The 26,212-nt window shown below is 28.4% G+C and overlaps 2 protein-coding genes across 4 annotated transcripts; both read right to left on the reverse strand.

The window, feature by feature from the left end:
* Positions 1–54: 54 nt before the first annotated feature.
* Positions 55–7,763, reverse strand: LOC127250989 (origin of replication complex subunit 3-like). 3 transcript variants are annotated; one of them, XM_051274501.1, is made up of 19 exons: positions 7,541–7,763; positions 6,763–6,939; positions 6,524–6,694; positions 6,246–6,435; positions 5,935–6,104; positions 5,687–5,817; positions 5,285–5,558; positions 5,105–5,182; positions 4,672–4,745; positions 4,496–4,586; positions 3,948–4,147; positions 3,557–3,626; positions 2,846–2,925; positions 2,380–2,469; positions 1,994–2,069; positions 1,745–1,872; positions 1,487–1,660; positions 1,284–1,392; positions 55–226 (listed from the first exon to the last, which is right to left on the reverse strand). In XM_051274501.1, exons 2-18 carry the CDS (start codon positions 6,817–6,819, stop codon positions 1,287–1,289), a joined length of 2,160 nt encoding a protein of 719 aa, XP_051130458.1. In that variant the 5' UTR covers positions 6,820–6,939; positions 7,541–7,763; the 3' UTR covers positions 55–226; positions 1,284–1,286. The 3 variants fall into 3 exon arrangements, with proteins under 3 accessions (XP_051130458.1, XP_051130457.1, XP_051130460.1); XM_051274500.1 differs by having other exon boundaries at positions 6,763–7,063; XM_051274503.1 differs by lacking the exon at positions 55–226 and adding an exon at positions 792–908 and having other exon boundaries at positions 6,763–7,063.
* Positions 7,764–12,010: 4,247 nt separating this feature from the next.
* LOC127251102 (aquaporin PIP2-1-like) lies at positions 12,011–13,406 on the reverse strand. The gene is made up of 4 exons (XM_051274679.1): positions 13,028–13,406; positions 12,633–12,928; positions 12,405–12,545; positions 12,011–12,311 (listed from the first exon to the last, which is right to left on the reverse strand). Exons 1-4 carry the CDS (start codon positions 13,317–13,319, stop codon positions 12,195–12,197), a joined length of 846 nt encoding a protein of 281 aa, XP_051130636.1. The 5' UTR covers positions 13,320–13,406; the 3' UTR covers positions 12,011–12,194.
* Positions 13,407–26,212: the final 12,806 nt, after the last annotated feature.

Here is a 26,212-nt window from a genome sequence, read left to right on the forward strand (position 1 = left end):
TAAAAAAAGCAGGAAAATATTTTGTGCTGTAGATTATCCTTTTATTTTAATATATTAAGATTATTAAACATAACTCATTCACATTAAATAAATAAATAAATCGTATTGTAATTCTAACAAGATAAAAGTAAAAACAAACGCCAGTCAGTACATAAGTATGCTCACAGTGGTTGAAGGAGTTAAATCGGCTGCCTGCTCCCATGATCCCATCGATTTTATCAAACATCTGTACCCAAAATATATATTTAAAAAATGGTAAGCAATTTTTACTATTAATTGTAAAAAATTAAATAATTCAATTTCATATAACATTACGTTTAAACTACTGTTTAATAATATATATATATATAAACTAAAATCAAAATAAAAGATTAAAATCACGAACATTTAAAAATTATATCCCAACATTGTACCAAAACTTTCAATGCAGAAACAAATGTACCAAAAATTTAGTACACCGAAAAAATGTACCAAAAATATAAGTACACCAAAAATTTCAGTAAATTTAGCATCTTGCAATATGATAAGTTCGGTGTACTAAATTTTTGGTATTTCATCCATTCCAATTAGAAAATATCAAAATATTTATATACCATATTTACTACACTAAAAAATATTATTTAATAATCAGAATAATGCTTAATTATCAACATATTGTTAATATTGATATTAAATACAAATTTTGTTTTCTCTAAAACAACAAATTTTCATAACAAATTTTCATAAAATATCTCGGATACTTGCATAAAATAGACAATAGAAGGCAATTAATAACAGTTCTAACCCAACCTTTTTTATCATTTTAGTTTCGTAACTGTAACCCAAGCATGTCACAAATTAGTCCCTTAGATGAACTTTCGCACTTTTAATCCTCCAGTACCGGAGATGCCTACGTAGCACCTGCGTGACTGGTCGGATGACACATATCCGATAGATGAGTAACAAACACATAGATTTTTATTTTTTTTTAAAAAAAATAATAATTTATTTATTGTCTTTTTTGTAAAAGTTGAATTTTTTTTTAAAAAAATAAAATTTAAATAGTCACATGTCCGGCCAGTGTCGCTGATTTGGCATACACGTGTCCTCCAGCGAGCCACGTAAGCATCTCCGGCGCCGAAAGAGTAAAATTGCAAAAAAAATTCAATTGCAAACATGCTCCACTTATAAAACTAAAATGATAAAAAAGTCAATTACGCAACTAAAAATCAGTTTACCTTAAAATAAATTCAAAAAAACAACCATGTATTTAAACTAAAGAAGAGAAGGATTGTTATGCATACCTGTCAAAGTCCAAATGCAGTCCTGTGTACATAATCAGGTCGTTTTTTGGTTGGCATCCGAATCAGCCCCGTTATCTGCAGCTCCACAACTCCCCTGCAAAACTCTGCTCTTTATTAAATTAAGGAATCCCTCTTTTTCCATATATATATAATCAGCACTAATGAGATGCAAATTGCTATCAAAGAAAATGACAGAAGGATACTGGATGGAAGCATCGCTTTTGTTCTTAGATTCTGGTTTTCGTTTTTTCGGGGATGGCGATGCTCGCAGCCTCTTCTTGTTGGTATCAGGAGGAGGCTGGCGAAGAACTGCGTTGAATGAGTGGAACCATTCGTGAAGATTGATGAGATCGCCGTGCTCTTGAGCCAAGGAATACCTGAACAGCGAATTCTCATGATTATATACTCAGTGGGAGATCAGTATGAATGGTTATTGTTAGGAAGAAATGGGTTATGCTTACAATATGGAAGTATGATGCATGGATGGAAGTAACACGGCCGTGTTCTTTCTGCAGCAGGAACACTTAAGAAATTTGTTGGAGTCCAAAAGATCGGCTTGGATTCGTCTTCTCGGGTCTCCTATCAAAGCCTAATGAAAAAAGCGCAAGAACGGTTGTAGTATTAGCATGCTGATCGTGACCGAAAGGAAGTAAGTTCTTGTGTTATTAAAAGATCATATCAAAAAAAGATCATATAGAAGATCACGCAACTGCTTGAAGTTTTTCGACATCATCGTAGAAGACTACTTCATTGAAGGGAATACTTTCAATGGGCTTGATGTATTGCCTGAGTCATGAACCAAAAGGCATCAAATCAGAAAAGTATCTCAACAAAAATAAATTTATGATAGATTCATTATTAATTGATTCAAACATAAACAGCTTGAGCTACATACTGCATAATTTATTCATGTTATATATTTTTCAATTTCATAATTCAAAATTTTGATACCAATCAGCGTATGGACAACAGATCATGAGCTATATGAATTATATTTTCAATTTCAGGATTCAAGAATTGGGTTGAAGTTGCAGAGAAATGAATATAGTGAAACCAAGAAGTTTTCGCAATGGACCCAAGATATTGAGATGCCTACCTGACCATATACTCCAGAAATGTGGCAACCTTTTCATTGGCAGTGATTTCATCTCTCTTCTGATTTAAACGATTTCTGGATGTCGGCCTTCTGCAAGATTGTCAAAGAATGAAGAAGTTGATTAGTATTAGGAAATTACAAAAAGTAACAACAGTAAATGTCCTAGGAAAATATTATTTCTCAAGTTATATCATGGAAGTTAAGAATCGTAGAGGGTCAAAAATACACCGTGACAATACAGTTTGATAGCTATCCATGGTTCGATATTAAGTTTTTAAACTACAGATCAACTGGAGTGGCATCAAGGGACCAACTGATATATAACCAAGTATCTCTGCCATCTCATATGAAACTTAGAATAACCAATGGAATAGTCGGCGAATATGATATTGTAGAGTTTTTCTAACTTGCAAGCATTCATCTAATCATATTATCCGAATTTAGGTGAGGCAACAATGAGAAATACTTGGATGCCTCTGCCGGGTCAGATTTTGCACTCCCCTCTAACGTTGTCAGGGATTGTAGCTCCTTTATCTTCTCAGGGATCTGGGCAAATCAATTTTACAGGCAGGTCAGATATTAAATTGTCTCGTAACAACATATCAAAATGCATAAAACCAGGATTCATTTTTCTTATTGATCAGGCAGGATAAAATCTATGTTACATACTTGGATCCTCATATAGATAGAGCATCATTCAAGTTATTACAAATTAAATGCTTAAACTTCTCAACAGATGCTTTTCTCCAGCGCATAGTGTCATTATTCCCCTCACTTCTATACACGAATTGAACAATTTATCCATTGGATTGGGTTTGGGCTATTCCCAAACTTCACCCCTCCCACAAATTATCGAATCAAACACTTATTTTTTATATAATATATTACACAACAAATGAAATGTTTATTCAAAACATCACATCAAACACGTCAAATATTATTGCGATTCAAATTCATATGATGTACAAACCCCCAATCCAAATCCAAACCCTAATACAAACACATCCCTAGAGTTTGAATTATCATTTCTAATCAACAATTTTGAAAACTATGCATGAGTATTAGTTCAGTTAAGCTATTATAATGCAGAATGCAGTATGATTCATAGTTATAACACTATGATGTGAAAGTACAGAATCATAAATATGCCACCCTTGAGAATAAAGAGTGAGAATACCTCTTCAACGCCTCTGGTAAGAATTTCCCACCTGCTGAGCAACTTGGACAGCTCGGTGGCTGGCAAATTCCTGTCAATACAAACAACTCAAAGCTCTAGATTTACAAACTAATATTATTTCAATAGATATTATATGTAAGCAAGTCATAGAAAAGAGGAATCAATTTCCCTCAGGTCGGAACATAGTCAGATTCTTCCTGGAAATGACTTCCATCAGCATTTTAAACAGTGCACCAAAATATATCTATCAAGTATATTGCCTAGTGTTATTGCCTTTTATTATATTTTACTCCAACAAACTTGATCTTTCAAGCTATTCCTATATTCTGCTGGAGCAAGTAAGATCATGAAGTTCAATACTTCTTTTCTAATTCAAAAGTGTGAATTTTACCTCACTATCTGGAGGGCCCAAGCAGCATAACTTTCAATTTGAGAAGAGCCAAGCAAATGGCCATCATGTGGTGATACGGCATTCCCTTTGTTGGTTTGAGTGTGAACGGGAAAACTAGAGTTGGCTGAATCAGATTGGAGCATCTGACAATATAAATCTAACAAAGAATTTTTGCGGTGTTTTCCAACTTCGTGCAGGCACTGAGAAGAATTGACAAATACACAAATAAAAAATCCATTCTTCAGCATGCTTCTATCAGAGATATATATATATATGATGTTCATGAATGGTACAGATGAATAGAGCATATCTACGTATCAGCAAGTGCAAAATAAAAGGTTCTGTTTATTGACAAAAAAAAAAAAGTTCACATGAGGAAATCCTATGGAGATTTGGAGATTTTAATGTGTGTGTATATATATAGAATATAATTATATACATAGACAATGTAGTTTTCTCACACAGCTTCCTGAGCAAAGTGGTGTTAGTCTAGTTTAAAATGTTGAAGTTATTCAAGCTACAATGAAGTTACTAGCTCAAAAGTTTACCATGACAGAAGAACTTCGTAGTCTATTTAGTCTTTTCAGCTCTGACAAACAATAGGCCAAGTCTATGCAGTTGATGCCACGCTGACGACACCTTGTATATGTAGTTCTAGATCAGAAACTTATGTAACTCAACTTAAAAGATACATGTCACTTTTAAAGCAATATATTTCCAAAACCTTTGTAAAGATGGAAGATCAACCAACAGCTTGAGCACAGTATCTTCAGGTAACATACTCTCACCATCAATGCCCTGCAATGGTTACAAATGCGGTATAATTTCATAAAAGTTAAACCAGGAATGCGTAAAATATCATAGTTCAATTCCATGGTGGAAGAATAGAAACTTTCTTCAAAATATTTTCTAATTAATGTTTTACTATGACAAATGAAAATTCACAGAGTGATGGAGACATAAAATCATCAAATCTGAACTATTGAAGTTCTAAGCACTATAGATAAGCACAGTGTAAGAATATATAAATCTCAATAGACAGAAATATTTCATACTCAGGAACTAAAACAAGAAAAAACAGAACTTCCAACCAACAATCAGGAAGACAAAAACAACACAAAGTGGGAAGTTTGAGTGACAAAACGTAGGTAACTTGCCTCTGTGTCTTCTTCATTCACAAATTTCCTAAGAGCAATGCTTGAAGGCTCCACAAAGACATGTTGGGCCATAGCAATCTACAGACAATTGTGAGAAAATAGAAATATCTTAGTTAAAACTTTTACATACCAATATATAGAAATTTTAGTTTACAGAAAGTGTGAGGCCACTATACTAACCCTGAGAGCTCTAACAAATAACGTCAATGTACCATCATGCTTAATGAAGTAATTTCTCAGAAAAGTAGACGCATGTTTTCCAATACTAAAGCCTCCACAATTTTTCAGAAGAATAGCCTCAACAATGGCATCCATCCTTTCAGCTGGGGTACCCAAAGTGAATTCACAAACAGATAAATGCAAGCATACGCTAGAACTTAGGATGTTTCTCAGAACATCAACAGTCGTTGCTACTCCCAGGATTAAAATTACTGGAATTTTCACTACCCATTCCCTGTCAAGAGAGGATTGTTAAAACCATAGATCTGCCAAACAGGCACAAAAATGGCAAGATTGCAAACAAATGGCTCTCGCAATATTAAGTCAAGACTGATTACTTTATAATCAAAATAGCCACAATACCTCAACATTGCAATAAAAGTAGCCAGGACAGAAACACAGCATCTTTCCACATCTTCAATTATCACAACAAGTGGATTCCCATAGTTCTCTTGCTCAGTGTACCACGAAGCTAAAACAGACATCTCAGGTGCCTATTAAGAATCAGATAACAAGTGAAGAACAAATATTAGCTCCGGAATCCATTTTACAACATAGACTATGTTGTATCAATGCTTAGTGAATTAGGCAAAAAAAAAATACTTCCATACATTGGTATCAACAATCAGAAACTGGCGAAGTAAGCTTTTAAGACAGCCACCTACTCCATTCTTCTCAGAGAAGTCCGATGATGTGAGGTTAGCCACATGACATCCATGGGATCGCAAATGAACACCAAGGTCCACAAATGTGAGTATATCATCAACAAACTCCATATTTTCTGCAAATTCATCAAACAAAAAATCAGTTCCCACTTCCCAGTACCCAGGATAATTGCAACCGCGTTGACTACCTATGTGAATTTAAAAAATGCACGGATTCGAAAACTATATCATAAGCAAGCTCTAGGGTAATGAATTACTTGTGAATAATAAAGCCGTGAAGATCTGTCTAGATGCACCGGTGGCTGCCTCTGATGAACCAAAAATCGGATACGGACGCGTAGCGGTAGTGAAATCAAGCTTCTGATGGGATCGAATTGCATCAAAGGACACCCGAACCCATTTCTGAATCTCACCATACACATTGGCATTAATGCTCTTCAAAACGTCCTGAAATATCAAAAAATTTTACAAATAAGGCGACAAACAACAGAAATAGTCATCCAGGTAAGTAAAGGTAAAGAAATGGAGCATTTGCCTTTATAGTAGACTCGGTATTGGACCAAAGTAATTTGAAAGTTTCTAATCGCAACCTATCACCGTATTCTTTCGCAGACGTATCTGAACTTTTGGACAATTGATCGCTTTTTCTCCGGGTTTTGGGTGCGGATTTGCGAGACGGAGAGGCTTTATGAAGAACGAAGAAAGGCTGCAGCGTACACAAGCTTAGTCAAATTCACGAAAACTTCATAGTTATAGTAGAAGACAGATATATACCTGAAGATTATTTTCTGAAGTCGGAGTGTCCAAAGACGGTGATGATACCGCCGCCATAGCCTCCCTCTCGCACTGTAATTTCCGGCGAAAACCACCGCCTCTGATTTGGCGGGAAAAGAAAGTAGAATGCGGAAAGGAAACGTAGCTTTTGTTCTTTGGTTATTTACAATTCAGCCCCTTCAAATTTGGAAAGGTTTCAAAATGGTCGTCACAATTATTGGCTTTGGCGTTTGGTCCTTCGGAAATCGCAGTTCGAACAACAATTCTGTCTAAATTCTACTCTTCATTCCAATTTTTTTCCCTAAAAATATTAAATTAAACATTATTTTTTATTTTTTATATTATATTAAAAATTAATTTTACATTCAAAATATTACATCAACACCTAATTATATCACATATTTACATCATACAACTATTTAAATTTAAAATTTTTATTATTCAAATCTCAATTTAAAATACAAACGCTGACAAACATACAACTGAACAATTATATTTTAAAAAACAAAAATTATAATATTCCTTCTATCCGCTTACAAAGTTTACATGTTTCACGTCCAGTTACAAATTTTACATTTCATTAAATACCCTACTTTTTTTCACAAATATCTTTTACTTTACATCACATTATTACTTTAACACAAAAAATAAAGATAAAAATATCATTACACTACTTTTAATTACTTCTTATAATTAAAATATTATTATTTATTAAACACTGCACCAAAAATAAATGTAACCCTTGTAAATGAACGGAATGAGTTATAAAAAACCGTACTCAAGGTTTAGTATCAAGATTGACTTGCACAGTTGCACTTGCTCAATCGGTTTCGAACCGCCGGGTGGAACTGCCGGTTCCCGGTTTCAAATCGGAACAACCGAACCGTGGTCGAACCGAAACCGGTTTTTCCACAGTCGATTCGGGTTCTCCTTCTCCGAACCGTAAACCGCCAGTTCAAATCGGCGGTTACGTGCGACGGAGCAGGGAGTCGGGACGGCGGGTGTGGATGTGTAATGAATTGAAAGTTAACTAGGGCAAGACATTCATTATTATATGCATTAATTTTTTATAAAATTAAAATACTATTAATAAAAATAGATATTTATTAATTATTCGTATTTTAGGTCTTATAAATTTTTATTATACAATTATATATTTAATTTGAATTATATTAATATTATACACTAATATATTTTATAATTGATTTGTAATAATCAAATTAAATTTAAATTTATTGTTTTACTCATTTTTAGTACCATAATAATCAAATTAAATACTCCTTCCGTCCCGGCTATAGTGTCTCGTTTACTCTATAGACACGTAAATTTAGTAGATGTATAATTAATAAATAATTAAGAATATATTAATGAAAATAATTATTATATAATAAAAATAATTTTAGATTAAAGTTAAAATAACTCATTAATCTAATTAAAATTTTAAAAATACTATAATTAAAATTTTAATATGCGATTAAAGTTTACAAATCTTTTCCAAAAATAGAAAATGATAGAATAAATGAGATATACAAAAATTAAAATATAGATAAAGTAAGTGAGATTGAGGGAGTATTATTTATATAATTTTTATATAATAAATATGTGTGTAAATAAAATTAAAAAATTAAGCCTTTTTTAATAAAATTAATTTTTTTAAAAAATAATAACATATAAAAAAAATTATTAAAAATGAATAAATATATAAATCAGTGGTTCATACCAACGATTTTTACATCGAAATCGTCGATTTTGAAACCGTAACTGAAACTAAACTATCAAATCGAAATATAAATCATAATTCAAAAGATTTAATTTCGATTTAACATTTTTCATAAACCAAAACCGACGGTTTCAAATAGCAAAAAATGATTTGTATTTTATCTATTTTTGTAATAAGTATATGGAACATATATTTTAACTATAAACTATGTAGATTGAACTTTATAATAATAATAATGTTTTATTATATGTTTATTCTACAAAACAAATAAAGTTAGGGTATGTTCGGTTGTAGGATTTTATCAAAATTTTACTATTTATTCAAAAAAATTTTCCAAAAAACATCAAATCAAATCAATATTTATTCTCATTTTTCTTTTTAATCCGTCCATTAAATTTATCTCATTATTAATTTTGGCGAAGTCAACAAATCAATATTTAATTATTACCCTTCATTCAACACTTATTTACAACAAATATCACTAAGGGTGTGCTTGTTTGGGGGATTGGATTTCTAATCCTTTATCTCATTTTTCCCTTCAAAAATATCAAATCAAACATCTATTTTTCATTTTTTCTTCAAAACATCACATCAATACCTATTTATATCACATCATACAACTATTCAAATTCAAAATTTTTACCATTTAAATCTCAACTTAAAATCCAAACCCCCAAACAAACACACCCTAACTTTATTACATTCTCTCTTCGTTTACTTTTACTTTTTAACTAAATTGTCAAAAATACTATCAACTACCTATTATTTTTTCAATAAAATATTTATTTTTCTTAATTCTTGTGTCAAGCCCAAATAGACTAATTTTAATGGCTGAATATTTCAAAGAGGTTCAATTTTTATTTGTTATTAAAAGATCGGGAATGGTTTATTAAAAAAATAAATAAATAAAAAATAAAATTGACATTTTGCCTCCCTAAGTTTTAGGGTTGATTCGGTCAACCTATAAGCCCACGCCAAGTCCACGCCAACTTGCCCATGTTTGGATGGGATTTTGTATAATATTATGTTTCTTTTGCAAAGTTTTTCTAAATTTTACTATTTCCCATCGAATATTATTTTCATATCAAACCCAAAACAATTTCTTTTCAAACTTATCAAAAGAAACACACATTTACTTTTAATATAAAATTTGAGAAATATTGTATTTAAATGATGAAGTAATTAATTGATACTTTTTATATTTATATTTTAATTTGTATATAATAATATTTATGTAAATAAATACTTTTTTTGTAATTGAAATTATATATATTTGGCTAGTCATGAATTTTAATAAGAATGAGTAAAAAAAATAAATTTTTTATTTTATAATAAAAAAATAGAGACATAGTAGAATTTTTTACTTAAAAAAAAACAAGAAAATTATTAATGACAATTCAAAAATAAATGAAACATCAATTTAAATGACAAATAGAATATAAAGTTAAAAATATTTGTAATATATAATATGACTTAAATAAAAAATAATGTATAAAAATACTTTGTATTCGAACCACATAAATAGCAAAGTATATATTTTTGGATGGACATAGGAAGTACATCTTATATATATATAATTCATCAAAATTGTAATTTTTATATAAAAAATATCATAATTAATATTTATTTATATCATAAAAAAATTAAATTTAAGTTCAAATTTATACTATTTCCAACTGGAATAGTTTAAGTGATGAGTGAATCAAGGTAGCATATAAAATCCAAATACATAGCATCTTTATATGTGCAAGTTTTACAAATATATTTAATTACTATCCTTAATTCAACTCTTATTTACAATAAATATCACTCACTTTATTATATTCTTTTTCTATTCTCTCTAATTTTTAATTAAATTTATAAAAATATTCCTAAATATCTTTTTACTTTTTCTACCTTTTTTTTTTTAATAAAATACTAAATTTTTTCAATCCGCATGCCCAGCCAAAATGGGCTAAATTTCCCAAACGGATACAAATATCATTATTTTTTTAATTATACAATATTAATATTAATAGACGTATTTATGTTTTTTTTATCACAACCCAATATAATATTAATATTAAAAAATATATCTGCAAAAAACAAATGTTATTCTTTTATTGGGACGGGGTAATATATTGTATGAAATTATGTTATATAGTCTAATCTATGATCATCATTTGTAATATTTCATTCCTTCGTCAAAATTATTTTTAGTTTCTTTAACCCGTCCCTTAAATTTATTTCAATAATTTTGGCAAAGTCAACAAATAACATTTAATTGTTACATTTCATTCAACATTTATTTACGACAAATACAATTAACTTTATTACATTGTTTATCTTTATTTACTTTAATTTCTAACAAAAATTTTAAAAATACTCTCAATCTATTTATCACTTTTTTAATAAAATATTTATTTTTTTTAATATCCACACCGGACAAGTAGGCTAATTTTAATGCACGAATCAAATATATGTTTTGTATGCCAATATACTACTCCCTCCGTCCCACATAGCATGTCCATGTTGCCGTTTCTATCTGTCCCACATACCATGTACTTTCCTTTTTTGAAAATGATTACACACTTTAATCTCATTTTAAATTTTTTAATTTATTTTTTTTTAATTTTAATTAAACTAATTAGTTATCTTAATCTTAATTTATAATTATTTATATTATAGGATAATTATTTTCACTGATACATTCTTAATTATCTACTAATTATATCCCTCCTAAAATACTGTATCTACAGTGTAGCAGACACGGTACGTGGGACGGAGGGAATATATTATATACTTCCTCCGTCCCACCACAATTAACACTATTTCCATTTTTTGCTGTCTCATAACAATTGACACATTTCTATTTGGGGTAAAAATTATTAAATCAAAACACATTTAACAAATATAAATCAACTTAATTAACTATATAACATACAATATGACCCACTAAAAACTCCTTTATTTCTATATCTCTCCTAAAAAAATAAATATTTTTATCTATATTTAAAACTACACATCTTTTATAAAATTAATTTATGTTAATTATAAATAAACAGAAATATTTGTTATTTACTTGTATTATAGACAATTTTATTCTCTGCAAAATGATATTTATATTGCATATATTTTTTAATTGCTATATAATTTTTAAATATTTAAACATATATTTTAATTTTTTTAATCCTATATATTAAATTTACTTTAAAAATATAAATATTATTAATTATATAAAAAATAATATAATAATATTATAATTAATTACTATTAACTAATTAAATATCTTCGCCTAAAATAAATACAGTGCCCTAAGCAAATTGTTCAATTCGGGTGGGATGAAAGGAGTACTAAGTAATAATAATAGCAGTCATTTTCGACATTCATGAACTTTATATCGCTATTATTTTATTAAAATAAATCACATATTTTAATTATTTTTTATTTTTTTTCGTAACACTCCACACCGTTTACTTGCATTTTTATATCTCCATTATTTAAGTTTATTTATTGGATTAAAAAAAAAAAAAAAAAAAAGAGGAAGCATCATTTACAATCATTTTCATTCATTGATTCATTATTGCTTTGATCATTGACTTGAAAAAGAGCATCAAACATAAACAACAAAAAGACAAAATACAAAGAAATATAAAAAGACAGAAGACAGAAGGCAAACAAACAGTGTCCTGTCCTCTCTTCAAATTTACATTTCGATTCTCAAACCTTAACTTTAATAGGAAGAGCTTCTGAACGATCCCAGAGCTTTAACTGCTCCAGCCCGAAGCACGTACTGATGATAGATCGCTGCAATGGCGGCCCCGATCAATGGCCCCACCCAGAATATCCACTGCCGACAACAGCACAAAAACACCATTTCAATTCAATTCCGAGCAGAGAAAAAACGAAATTAAGCAACAAGGAGAGAAGAATTTTTCAGTACATGATCATCCCAGGCCACATCCTTGCCGTAGATCACAGCCGCTCCGAAGCTCCGGGCGGGGTTGATTCCAGTACCGGTGATCGGAATTGTCGCCAAGTGAACCATGAACACGGCGAATCCAATCGGCAGTGGTGCCAAAACCTTCAATCCAATGATCGATTGATTGATTTGTTAACCGATTTAACAGAAAATAGATTGTTTAGCAATGGAGATTTGAGGAATGCTTACAGGAACATGAGAGTCTCTGGCGCTTCTCTTCGGATCGGTGGCGGAGAAGACGGTGTAAACAAGTACAAATGTTCCGATTATCTCCGCCGCTAATCCGGTGCCGGTGCTGTACCCGTCAGCCAGAGAATTGGCGCCTCCGCCGTACCTGACGTAATACGCCTTCTGGAACGCCTTCACCAGACCGCAACCGCAAATGGCGCCCAAGCACTGCGCCACGATGTACAGTACGGCTCGGACTAACGAGACTTTCCTCGCGAGGAACAGTCCGAAGGTCACCGCCGGATTGATGTGTCCGCCTGTACGGCACGGCGGCGATAGGTCAATTTCAAAATTAGGTCAAAATTAATTTGGGGGAAAATCGAAGGATGCAAAAATTAATTCAATCGGTAGTTTACCGGAGATGCCGGCGGTGCAGTACACGAGGATGAAAATCATTCCGCCGAACGCCCAAGCAATGCCTAGAATTCCGACGCCGCCGCACTCGTCGGCGGCGCTCTGGCTCTTGTAGCCGATAACCGTCAGGACGGTGACGTAGAGGAAGAGAAGAGTCGCGATGAATTCGGCGATAACAGCTCTGTACAGCGACCACTTGCCAAGCTCCTCCGGATCAATCAGCGGCGCCGGCGGCGGGTCGTGGTAGTCTCTGGCGCTGTATTCGTTGCCTCCGCCTTCTACATCCTTCGCCATTGCTGCAGTGAGTCGAGAAGCTTCTTCTACTGGTTTGGTGAGCTGAGGAGTTTCTGGAGTTCTGTATGGGGGTGAGAATGGCAACCGAATTACGGGGTATTTATATGTACGAAATATGTGACTGTTTGGATGAATAATAAATTAATAATTAAATAAAATTAATTATGCCGCCCCACTGAAGGAAAATTGTCCTGAATTTGTTTAAAATTTTATTCGAAAATTGTACATTATTGGACTTAAAAAACGTAACTCAAAGTAAAACAAACATGGATAATATGGTGTGTTTGTCTGACGGATTTTATAAGATTTTCACTGTTTATTAATATTTTTTCTCTAAAATATTAAATTAAATATTTATTTTTATTTTTATATTATATTAAAAATTAATTTTATATTCAAAATATCACATCAACACTTATTTATATCAACTCAAAATTTTTACTATTTAAATCATAACTCAAAATCCAAACTCTCAAACTGACATAATATTTTTTAAAAAAATAATATATATATTCAAATTATTTAACAAAACAGATACACCCAACTTCTACAAATTTTTATAATGATATATGAGTATTTTTAATAAATATATATACTCCTTCCGTCTCTATAAAAAATTTGTCAATTTTCTTTTTCTTTTATTCATTTCAAAATAATATTATTTTTTTTTATTTGATAATTGTATTACCAAATTAACAATATAAATAATTTTACAACTTATTATATATCATACATATACTATTATTTTTATATTAAATCATACTAATACTAATAGAGTTTTTTGCTTTTCTTTCTATTGGTTTGCACTCTAAATATTATAATACTAATATTTAATTTTTTTTTTTTTAAAAAAAAGATTATTTTTGTTCAAATAAAAAATTAAAACATAAATACATATCAACTAAATACATTTATAGCTATAGTTAAAATAAAATAAATTATGGGCATATATTATCAATTTATTCTCGAACTTGTAACCAAATAGACTCGAATCCATTCAGATGTCTATGCTTTGAATAAGAGCTTCTATACTTGATTTTTTTAAAATTTTTTTTTATAAGAAATTATTTTTAATATTTATTTTTATTTAAAACTAATATTTAATAATTATCTATTATAATACTTCATTCGTCCCAATACAATAGTCTTGTTCACTATTTTTGTTCGTTCCAAAACAATAGTTTTATTTTCATAAATAACTATATGACCATAAAACTATTCATACCTTTTTATTTTTATTACACAATTATCACTAATTTTTACACTAATACACTCATCAGGGCAAAAAAATCTTTTATCTATATTTTTTACCAGTTACCAATATAATATCAATATTCCTTAAATCCTATGCCGAACCCAATTAAAACTATAGTTCTTGAACATAAGGAATAGTAGTATTTATTATACTATTTTGATTGTCTATAAATAACCATATATTTTTTCATTGGGTAAACTGTTTTTTTAGTCCCGTAACTGGACCTTTTTATCATTTTAGTCCCGTAAGTGGAGCTTGTCGCAAACTAGTCCCATAAGTGAAAAATTTTCGTTGTTTTAGTCCTCCGGCGCCGAAGACGCCCGCATGGCTCGCTGGAGGTGATGTGTCCGCCAGGTGTCCTGCCAGGTCAGCGACACCTGGCGGACATGTGGATTTATTTATTTTTTTCAATTTTTTATTTTTTAAAATTAAATCAAATTAAAAAATTAAAATTATATAAATATAATTAAAAATAAATTAAAAAAATTAAAAAAATAATTAAAAAAATCCACGTGTCCACCTGGCGGACACGTAACCTCCGACGAGCCACGCGGGCGTCTCCGGCGCCGGAGGACTAAAAAAGCGAAAATTTTTCACTTATGGACTAATTTGCGATAGGCTCCACTTACGGGACTAAAATGATAAGGGGGTCCAGTTACGGACTAAAAAAAAACAGTTTATCCTTTTTCATTTAATAAATACTATGATTAGTTTATTACTATGTCCTAGCTAATACAATACCCATTCATTGAACTGAAATTTATAATTTTACTCCATTCCATTTAATTTGTCTATTTTTTTATATCAGTCTATCTCACATAAATTATTTTTTTATTTTATTTAAATATATTATACATTTTAAAATTTATAATTTATATTTTTTTAATTAAACTATTTAATAATTTTAATGTTAATCTCTAATTATTTTTATTATTCCATCATAATTATTTTTATTAATACACATTTTAATTGTTTACTGATTATAATAAAACTTTGTGTCGAACTAAAGTGAACAAACTAGTTGGGATAAAAAAAGTGGTACTCTCCCAACTAATTTGTTCCATTTAGATTAGGCACTAAATTGTAGGTATTGTGTAATTAGTAAGTAATTAAAAAATATATTAGTAAAAATGATTATAATTTAATAAAAATAATATTATATTAAAATTAAAATGACTAAATAGTTTAATTAAAATAAAAAAAATTATAAATTTTAAATTTTAAAATATGATTAAAATATATAATTATATTTCAAAAAAATTAATTAAGTGAGACAACGAAAATAAAAATAATTGACAAATTAATTGGGATACAATAATTTAATTTTTACTATCATATCAACTTTTTATTTTATAAAAATAAATAAAAACAAATAAAATGACAAAATAAATAAAAGTAGAAAATTCTACTACATCTCAAGTCACGACAAGAGCATGACATGTCACGCACAGCCACAGCTACAGCCGACCATCAATCATGGATCAATGGTGTGGACCAATTGCATGCCACCCCATCGCCACCGTCCAATTCTGGTCAGACCCGCCATCAAGGTAGAAGCTCCCTGGAGCCGAACACCTGATCCATCTACACCGTCCATACAAAGGACCGCACGCAACGAGCGGTAAGGATCAAGCAGCCACCACCGCCGACTATCCAGGTCTCAATCGACCACCTACTATTTATTTTGGTTAGGAATTAATTAATTAATTAATTAAGCTCTTTTGACATATATGAATTTTTAGCACTTTCACAATCAAAATTATTATATTAATTCCATCGTCCCAGTTATCATTTTCATTTGTTTTATTTATTTAGTCATTTTTTTTTAAAAAAATATATATTTTAATCATATTTTAAAATTTTTAATTTTTTTATTTAATTAAATTAATTAATTATTTTAATTTAAAATTATTTTTATTATATTATAATTATTTTTATAAATATATTTTTAATTATTTAGTAATTACACACCACTTAAATGCTCGTGTCTACAGTAAAAGACTTATGATAGTCGGGACAGAAAGGGTTTTATTTTTTATTCGTTTGCAAAAATTTCTGTACAATTCATTTATACTAAATAAATTTATTTATTCATTATTTTTTTTAATTTTTTATTAAATTTATTTATTAATAAATTTAATAAAAATATATGCATGTCAATTATTATATATATATATAAAAAAGACAAAAATAAAATATATATAATTTTTTACTATTTTATAATTTTTTTAAAAAATACTCCCTCCGTCCACAAACTAACGTCCTATTTTTTTATTTGGAATGTCCAACAATTATTGTCCTCTTTTTATTTTTATACACAAAATTTACTCTTTTACCCTTACTTTATTTACTCTTTCATTTTATATACACAAGATTAAAGATAAATTTGTCATTTTATAAAAAAATTTTAATTACCTATAAATACGTGTAAATATCAAATAAGAAATTAGAAAATAGACGGAAGTAGAAGCTTTCAAAACACACCGGAGCCTTAATTATTGAAGTCACCACTCAACAGCCAATCAACTCTTTTTAAACTTTAATTATTATAAAACGGTTGAGTGGTTGAAAACTTGCCACGTGTCCGGTCCATAATGGGCATGTGCGTTCAAGAACTTTCTAGTATTTTATGATTGTGGATTAGGTTAGTTCGTCGGTAATAAATTATATAGTTGCACTCAAGTTATGTAGTGAATTTTATGATAAAATATTTTTCTTTAAAGATAATATATTTAATAAGTATTTGTTATCATTGAAATAATATTTTAGTATATATAGTTTTCTTAAATTAATTTAAAATTTAAAATAAGTCAATATATTCCAAACATTTTAAAATACAAACAAACACCCATGATTGTGAAATATTCCCTCGAAAATTTCTCTACTTTACTCTATACACAAATATTTTTAAAAATATAATTAATAAGTAATGAAAATTTTTAAAAATACTAATTATAAAATTTAAAATAAAATTAAAATGAATAATTATATTTTATTTTTAAAAGACAAGTTATAGGATAAATAAAAATAAAAAATATTGATATTTCATATGGGACATAAAGAGTATAATGGAGCATATGTTATTATTCATTTGCATTCATAAAATACTAAAAGAATACTGCTCAATCCGTCCCATAATAAAATATTTATTTTTTCATTTTAGTCTGTTCCATAACAAAGAATTTATTTTTTTATTTTAGTCTGTCCCATAACAAAGTATCAATTTCTTTTTTTAGTAACTGTACTATCTACCTAACATTACAAATACCCTTACAACTTACAATATATTACACAAATGTCATTACTTTTATATAATACATACTAATAAGGTTATTTTAGTCATTTCTACTTTATTATTTCTACATCTCAATATAATACTAATATTTCTAAAATTATGTGTAAAAAACAAATGAATATCTAGTTATGGCACGGAGGGAATATAACATCTTTTTATGACATAATAACCCACAAATACTACTTTTCAAATGTGTTCTTCTAAACCTTCAATCAAATTTAAATAGGTGTTAAAAGTAACTGTTAATCGTAAAAAAATAATAAAAATTAGTAAATTTCGGGCAAATGCTCAAATATGATTTTTATAACCTAAATACTTGAAAATCTTCTAAGTTATGGAAGAGAATATAAGAAAAATACAAAAGTACATTCGGGTGTGTGTTTGAGGGTCTGGATTTTGGGTTAGGATTTAAATAGTAAAAAATTTGAATTTGAATAGTTGTATAATGTGATATAAATAATAATTGATGTGATATTTTGAATGTAAAATTAATTTTTAGTATAATATAATAAATGAAAAATAAGTGTTTAATTTGATATTTTTGAAGAAAAAATTTTATAAGAATAATAGAAATCCCACAAAATTCCTCGAACAAACACACCCTAAAAATATGACATTCAAATCATTCTTCAAGAAATTACTCCATCCGTCCTATAAGTAAATATCAATTTGTTTTTTGCACGTAGTTTTAGAAATATTAGTATTATATTTGGATATAGTAGGAATAAAGTAGAAATGACTAAAATAACCTTATTAGTACGTATGATATAAAAGTAATGACATTTGTGTAATATATTGTAAGTTGTAAGGGTATTTGTAATGTTAATAGATAGTATAGTTACTAAAAAAAAAATAGATACTTTATTATGAGATGGAGTAAAATAAAAAATAAATACTTTGTTATGGGACGGAGGGACTATATATGCTATTGAATATGCCAATTTGTCATTGTCATTGGTATTTTTAGGTGTTTATTGGAGGGATTAGAATGTGTTCCACGAACTATTCGATTGTCTAATTTGAATAATGTCAAATAATGATTCGGGGACTATCCGATCCAAAGTGTAACCGATTTTTCGTTGTACGTTCATTTGGTATGATCCAAAGATTGTCTGATCTTCGACCAATTTTTTCAATATGCAGCGTTTGGAAAATTACTTGCACGACGCGGAATATGTCTAATGTGGTTGATATTTTTGTATATATTTTGTGCTAAATAGTAACATTTTAAATATATATATATATATATTTTGTATAATAATAATAATAAAAAAAAAAACATATATGTCCCATGTCCTAAGCTAAATTATCTCATTTAACTCAGACACACAATTTTAAGTACTATGTAATTAACGAGTAATTAAAAAATATATTAGTAAAAATAATTATGAATTAAGATTATATTGACTAAATAATTTAATTAAAAAATATATAATTATGAACTTTAAAATGTAATTAAAGTTTATAATTATATTTTTTTAAAAAGAAAAGAACAAATTAAACGAGACAGACTGAGTATTTGATTGAAAATTTAGAGAAAGAGAGAGAGAAAAAATATATATAAATAATTGAAATAATAATAATAATCATAAAAAATACTTCTTTCGTCCCACATAATTTGTTTCTATTTTTTTATTTTCGTTCATTCCACATAACTTGTCATTTTTTTTTGGAAATATGATTATCCACTTTAATCACATTTTAATTTTTAGATTTTATAATATTTTTAATCTTAATTAAACTATTTATTTATCTTAATCTTCTTAATATATAATTATTTTTACTAAATAATAATTATTTCTACTAATACACTTTTTAATTACTTAATAATTATATTTTACCTAAATTTTCGTATTTACGGTAAAACGTCAAAATATATATGAGACGGAGGAAGTAAAAAATAAAAACCCTCAAGACAACACAATTTAGTGTAATGTTCTTGTCAATGAGATTCTATTTTTATAAACTAATTTGCTTCTACTTTGGATTATTTTAAATACTTTAGGGTGTGTTTGTTTGGGGATTGGATTTTAAATATACTATTATTCATTTTATATTTTCTCTAAAAAAAAATATCAAATCAAACACCTATTTTTTATTTTTTATATTATACTAAAATCAATTTTAAATTCAAAATATCACATCAACACTTATTTATATCACATCATACAACTATTCAAATTCAAAATTTTTACTGTTCAAATCCCAACTCAAAATCAAAAAACCCAAACAAACACACCCTTAATGGTTGCACTTCCTAGAACATTTACAATCGGTAAGTAAATAAATAATAATATCTAATATTTGATAGATATATAAAATTACATTTTTAAAAACTAAAATACTATTCTTTCAATTCAACATATTTTGAGGAAATCGGTTTTTTAAGAGCTTTTAGTTTATTGAATAACCTTTAATTGTTTTACCAATTAAAAAGTTAATTTATGTGTTTGATAAATTAGTTTTTTTAAAGAGTTTTTGGATCCAAAAAGCTAATTTTTGAAAAACTGTTTTGAAAGAGTTTTTTCATTTTAATTTTGATTATTCTTTATTTACCGTTAAAACTTAATTATTTATTTTATACGTATAAATATATTTTTTAGTAGTATTTATTAATTATTTTTAATATATTTAATTTACTAAATTATATTTTTATTTTTGTAAATTTTAAATAATTACTATTATTAATTATTACATATAAATTTTTTTATTTGTAAAATATATAAAATTTTAAAACTAAATCAAATAAAAAAAATAAATGTTATTAATTTATTTATATATATTAAAACAATAATTAACATAATAAATATATATATATATGAAAAATTTATTATTTTATATTTTACATAATTTTAATAAAAAATTCTTTAATTTTCTCAAATCTAAATAATAAAAATAAAAATAAATATTTTATATTATTTTTATAATTTTCAATAATTAATAACAAAAACTCTCATAAATTTTAAATAAAAATGAACAAAATTAAATATTTTAAAAAATAACATATCAATGTCCTTAATAGTTATTTTATATACAAACAGCTAATGTCAAACGGTTGTTGTACCAAACATTTTAATACAAACCGCTAATTAAATCAGCTAGTCAAACGAGAATTTAGGTAAAGTATAATTAGTAAGCTATTAAGAAATATATTAGTAAAAATAATTATAAATTAAGATTAAGATAACTAAATAGTTTAATTAAAATTTAAAAAAATTAAATTTTAAATTTTAAAATATGATTAAAATGTATAATTAATTTTTCAAAAAATGAAAAGACAAATTATGTGGGACGGACGAAAATAGAAAATAGAGACAAATTATGTGAGACTGATGGGGTAATATAATATGTTAGCGTCAACATTTACTAAATAGGTGGAATTTGAATAATAAAAGTTTTTAATATAAATAAGTATTGAGGTGATATTTTTAAATTTAAAATTGATTTGTAGTATAATATGAAAAATTAAAATAAATATTTAATTTGATATTGTTGATGTAATTTTTCAACAAAAATAAAGTAAAATTCAAAGATATAGAAATATCCTTAAACTTGATTAATTAGTGTCTGAGATTAGGAATCTCTAAACACTGTACGGTACAGAAAATAAACTGGAAAATAAAAGACTGAAATTTAAAGTGGTGATCCCCAAATCTGACTTTGCTTTGTTGAAGTTGATTGAAGATGCCTTGCCAAATGATTATCCAAGCCTTTAAATATTCTCTGGGAAACCGTACCGAAAACCGTCACCCGAACGGTTACAACGTCTCCTTCCTAACCGTCTTTTGTTTGTGGGTTGAAATTCTTGGGTTTGGATTTATGAATAATAAAAAATTGAATTTGAATAATTATTTGATGTGATATAAATAAATATTGATGTGATGTTTTGAATGTAAAATAAATTTATAGTATAATATTAAAAAAATAATAATTATTTGATTTGATATTTTTGGAAGAAAAAAATAATTTAAATAGTAAAAATACGTGGTAAAATCCACAAAAGAACACAAACACAATATGTTCTTTTATGAGACCGAAAGAGTATCACTCTATCCATCCGTTTCTAACGGTCACATTTACCTTTTGTGTCGTTGTACTAAATATTAAAAATATCTTTATATTTGTATAATTTTTTGTACAAATATTCTTTTATTAATATTATAAGATATTAATTGAAGCATTTTTGCAATTTTTTTAAAATTGTACTATATTTTAATATAATAATTAATAATAAGACCTTAGAGTCGGACGAAGATAGTATTATTTAAAAATAAAAATAAAAGCATTTTTTAAAAGACAATCCAAAAATAGAAGGGTCCCAAGTTATAAATGAGAATAATGCTATAGGAGGAGAGGATTAAGGAATAATACATCTTAATAAAGGAAACACATTACTACAAATACACAATTAGGTATTTGGTCGGCCACCTCTACCAAGAACACTCAGGGGCAAATTAGTCATTTCACAGTCATCCCTACCAAATTCTAGGGTTTTATTTCACTTCACAGTCGGTCTCTCCCCCAAAATTCAGAAAAACCTATTTTCATTTACTCAACCAAACAAACAAACGTACGCACACAAAAATCGATTGAACGAAGGCCGTCGATCGATCGATCTCAAGCCGCCGGATCCCGGTCACGATTGCAGGAGCTCTTCTTCACCTCTTCTTCCACCTCCTCATTCTCCTCCTCCGCAATCGTCTCCAGCGTCGGCCAATTCGACGGCGGAGGCTTCCTCGCAGAAATTACCGGCGCCGGCGCGACCTCGATCCAGATACCCGAATACCCGACCCGCTTCGCCATCACAGCCAGATTTAATTCAAAAGGTGCTTAGAAAGGAATTAAATGCTGAATGCTTATTTGCCTGAGTGATGAAGTTAAATTGGTGTGATTTATATATATATATATATATATATAGAGAGGGACCTGAGGAATGGCGACGTGTAGGAAGATATATATATACAGATAGATACATTGATATTTTCATGTATATCTATATATATTTTTTTATTTGTGTGTGGTGGAAATTTCCCAGAAGTAGGAGATGACATTAACGCACGTGTGCAAATTGTCTTGCCTAGCACTGAAGCTGGTTGAGTGCTGACGTAGCTACCAACCATGTCTTTCATCATGGAAAACGTGCTCCAAATCAAGCCTCTGTTATTGGCGTTGGCTCTTAGAAAAAATAAGCTTGTGTTTGGTTTCGTTGTGTTTGAAAAAAATTTGATTTCAGTTTTGTATTAATATAATATTTGATAGAGATATTTTATAAGAAATATATATATATATATTTTAAAAAAACGGAGAATTTAAAAAATAAAATTTAAAAAAATTGGTTTAAAAACCAGACCCTATTAATCTAAGGATCATTTTTTTCGAATGAAAATAATTTTGGAAGTTAATGCTCATTTTGAAAGTCTATTTCAACTAGAGATTTTTATTTTTTTTTTTTAAATTTTTAGAAATTTTAAAATAATTTAAAAAATTAGTATGTAATGTGTAAACAAAACCTAATTCATCTCAAAGAGTGAGAAAAGTGAATAGTAAGGCACGTTGTTAGATTATATACTATTCCTAAAGTAAAATAGTTAAGGGTGTGTTTGTATGTGGGTTTTAGGTTTTGGGTTTAAATTATTTAATAATAAAAAGTTAGAATATAAATATTTTTTTGATGTGATATTTTGAATTTAAATAAATTTGTAATATAATATAAAAAAAAAGGTAAACTGTTTTTTCAGTCCCGTAACTTGACCCAGTCCCGCAAGTGGAGCCTGTCGCAAACTAGTCTCATAAGTGAAAAATTTTCGCTGTTTTAGTCCTCTGGCGCTGGAGACGCCCGCGTGGCTCGTCGGAGATGACGTGTCCGCCAGGTCAGCGACACCTTGCGCTGACTTGGCGGACACGTGGATTTATTTTTTTTTTTTTAATTTTTTTTTAAAACTTATTTTTAATTTTATTTATATATTTTAAATTTTTTAATTTGATTTAATTTAAAAAAATATAAAAAAAATTGAAAATAAAAAATAAATCCACGTGTCCGCCAGGTGTCGCTGACCTGGCGGGACACCTGGCGGACACGTCACCTCCAGCGAGCCACGCGGGCGTCTCCGGCGCCGGAGGACTAAAACAGCGAAATTTTTTCACTTATGGTACTAGTTTGCGACAGACTCCACTTACGGGACTAAAATGATAAGGGGTCCAGATATTAGACTAAAAAAACAGTTTATCTTAAAAAAAAATTAATTGTTTGATGTGATATTTTTTAAGGAAAAAAAGAATTTTAATAGTAAAAAATTGGGTAAAACTCACAAAATAAAACAACCTAAATGGTAAATTTTATACTCCCTCCGTTCCATAACTAGATATCCATTTACTTTTTGCACTTAGTTTTAAAAATATTAATATTATATTGGGATGTAGTAGAAATAAAGTAGAAATAACTAAAATAACCTTATTAGTGTGTGATATAAAAGTAACGACATTTGTGTAATATATTGTAAGTTGTAATAGTATTTGTAATGTTAGGTAGATATTACAATTATTAAAATAGAAAATGGATATTTTGTTATAGGACAGACTAAAATAAAAAAATAGATAGTTTGTTGTAGAACATAAGGAGTATTAACAATAAATATTTATATTATTTTTGTTGAAAATAAGGTCGTTCACTTGTTGGGCCTGGAGTGTGTGTTTGGGCATGCCTAGTGTAATATATGATTTGGGCCTAGCCCACCTCACCTGATATATATGGCTTTCTAGGGCTCTATCATACTCTCATCTGGTTCTACACTATAGCTAGCAATTTGCCGGGTCGGGTTTTAAAACGGGTCAAATATCCAATTCGAACCCAACCTGTTAACATGAACGGGTTAGAAGACTCGACCGGAACCCAACCAGTTCAAACATGTTCAACTCGAAAATGATACGTTAATCCGTTTAATATTTTTTTAAATAGGTCAAATGATCAAACTAAGATGAAAGCTATTTGTTTTTCGATTTAAAAGTTTTTGAAATTTAAATTTTACAAAACAAACTATAATTAAATAATCAATTTAAAAGAAACAACAAAAAATCACTAAATCAATACAAAATAGCCGTACATACATACATAGTAAAAACTATTAAAAGTAAGATATATAGATTGTGTTCAATATAAATTAATATATTTTTTTATAAAAAAACTATTAAATTATAATTATTTTACATATATAATAAATATATTAATAAATATTCATATATTATAACTAGGTTGCTTTATCGGGTTCAGGTTGAAGATTTTAACCCTAATCTGACTTGTTTATTATCGTGTAGGGTTTATGTCAATTCGTATATCTAATCGGGTCAAAATTCTTGACCCAAACTCATTTCATTTGATACAGGTTCGTATCGAATTATCGTGTCCTGTCAGTGGTTGTCACCTCTACTCTACTCTACTCTTTTCCACGCACTTCCATCTACACACACTCAACACTTTTCCACCTCCGCCATCGACGACAATCATACCTTCACCTCACATATATTGATTTCACCTTCACCATTGTTTGTTATGTTATGTTCTTTCATCTTTGTCTCTACCACAAGTTAAGAGGTTGTTTCATGTGATCGATGATTGATTTGGTTGATCGGAGTACAATGCCTCAAGAGAGCACCCGAAATGTGGTCGAATACAACGTCTAATATGTCTCTGGTTGTATCGCTACTTCTTAACCTTCAAGTTTTGAATTCTTTATTCATTTGGGTATTCTGTGAAACATCAAACGTGTGTTTGTTTTGTGAGATAATTTTGAGGGTTATTTTGTTATGTAAAATATAAAAAATTGTGCAGAGAATAAAAAAATAGTAAATATATGTGTGATATATTAATACTTTCGAAAGAACGTGTGGGAGAAAAAATTTAAAAGAACACACCGTGTGCTCTCCTAGTGTTTGATTTCTTATTATTTGAGATCCTTTGTGATCTAAGGTTTTTGATCGTAGAAGGTCCGTTTGGAATGACTTAAAAAATAATCAGAAGTCAAAAGCAATAGAAGCGGAAGATGATTATTATAAAAACAGTTTTTTATTAGAAAAAAATTGTATATATTTTTTTTTGATGTAATAGAGTTAAAAGTGATTTTAAATTGACATGTTCTTAATATAATCGTATTTTTTTTTTATAAAATATTTATAATTTATTTTAAATTTTTATTAATTATATTTAAAAAATTTAAATTAGAGTATACAAACATTTTTTTTTAATTTAGTTGTATTTTAAAATTTTCATTTAAGATAATATATAAATTAAAAATAAAAGTACAATATAATATTAAATTATTCGTATTCTACAATTTATTTTAAATTTTT

Source organism: Andrographis paniculata, unplaced genomic scaffold, assembly GCF_009805555.1.
Source record: "Andrographis paniculata isolate CXL003 unplaced genomic scaffold, ASM980555v1 Contig38END, whole genome shotgun sequence".
Classification (NCBI taxonomy): Eukaryota; Viridiplantae; Streptophyta; class Magnoliopsida; order Lamiales; family Acanthaceae; genus Andrographis; species Andrographis paniculata.

Coding starts and splice junctions, on each gene's coding strand:
- LOC127250989 (XM_051274501.1), bottom strand. CDS start 6,819: ATGGCGGCGGTATCATCACCGTCTTTGGACACTCCGACTTCAGAAAAT. Junction 5,183..5,284: donor TATTTGTTAGAGCTCTCAGG/GTTAGTATAGTG, acceptor AATTGTCTGTAG/ATTGCTATGGCCCAACATGT. Junction 1,393..1,486: donor AAAAGCGATGCTTCCATCCA/GTATCCTTCTGT, acceptor AATTTAATAAAG/AGCAGAGTTTTGCAGGGGAG.
- LOC127251102 (XM_051274679.1), bottom strand. CDS start 13,319: ATGGCGAAGGATGTAGAAGGCGGAGGCAACGAATACAGCGCCAGAGAC. Junction 12,929..13,027: donor CTGCACCGCCGGCATCTCCG/GTAAACTACCGA, acceptor CGTGCCGTACAG/GCGGACACATCAATCCGGCG. Junction 12,312..12,404: donor ATGTGGCCTGGGATGATCAT/GTACTGAAAAAT, acceptor TGTTGTCGGCAG/TGGATATTCTGGGTGGGGCC.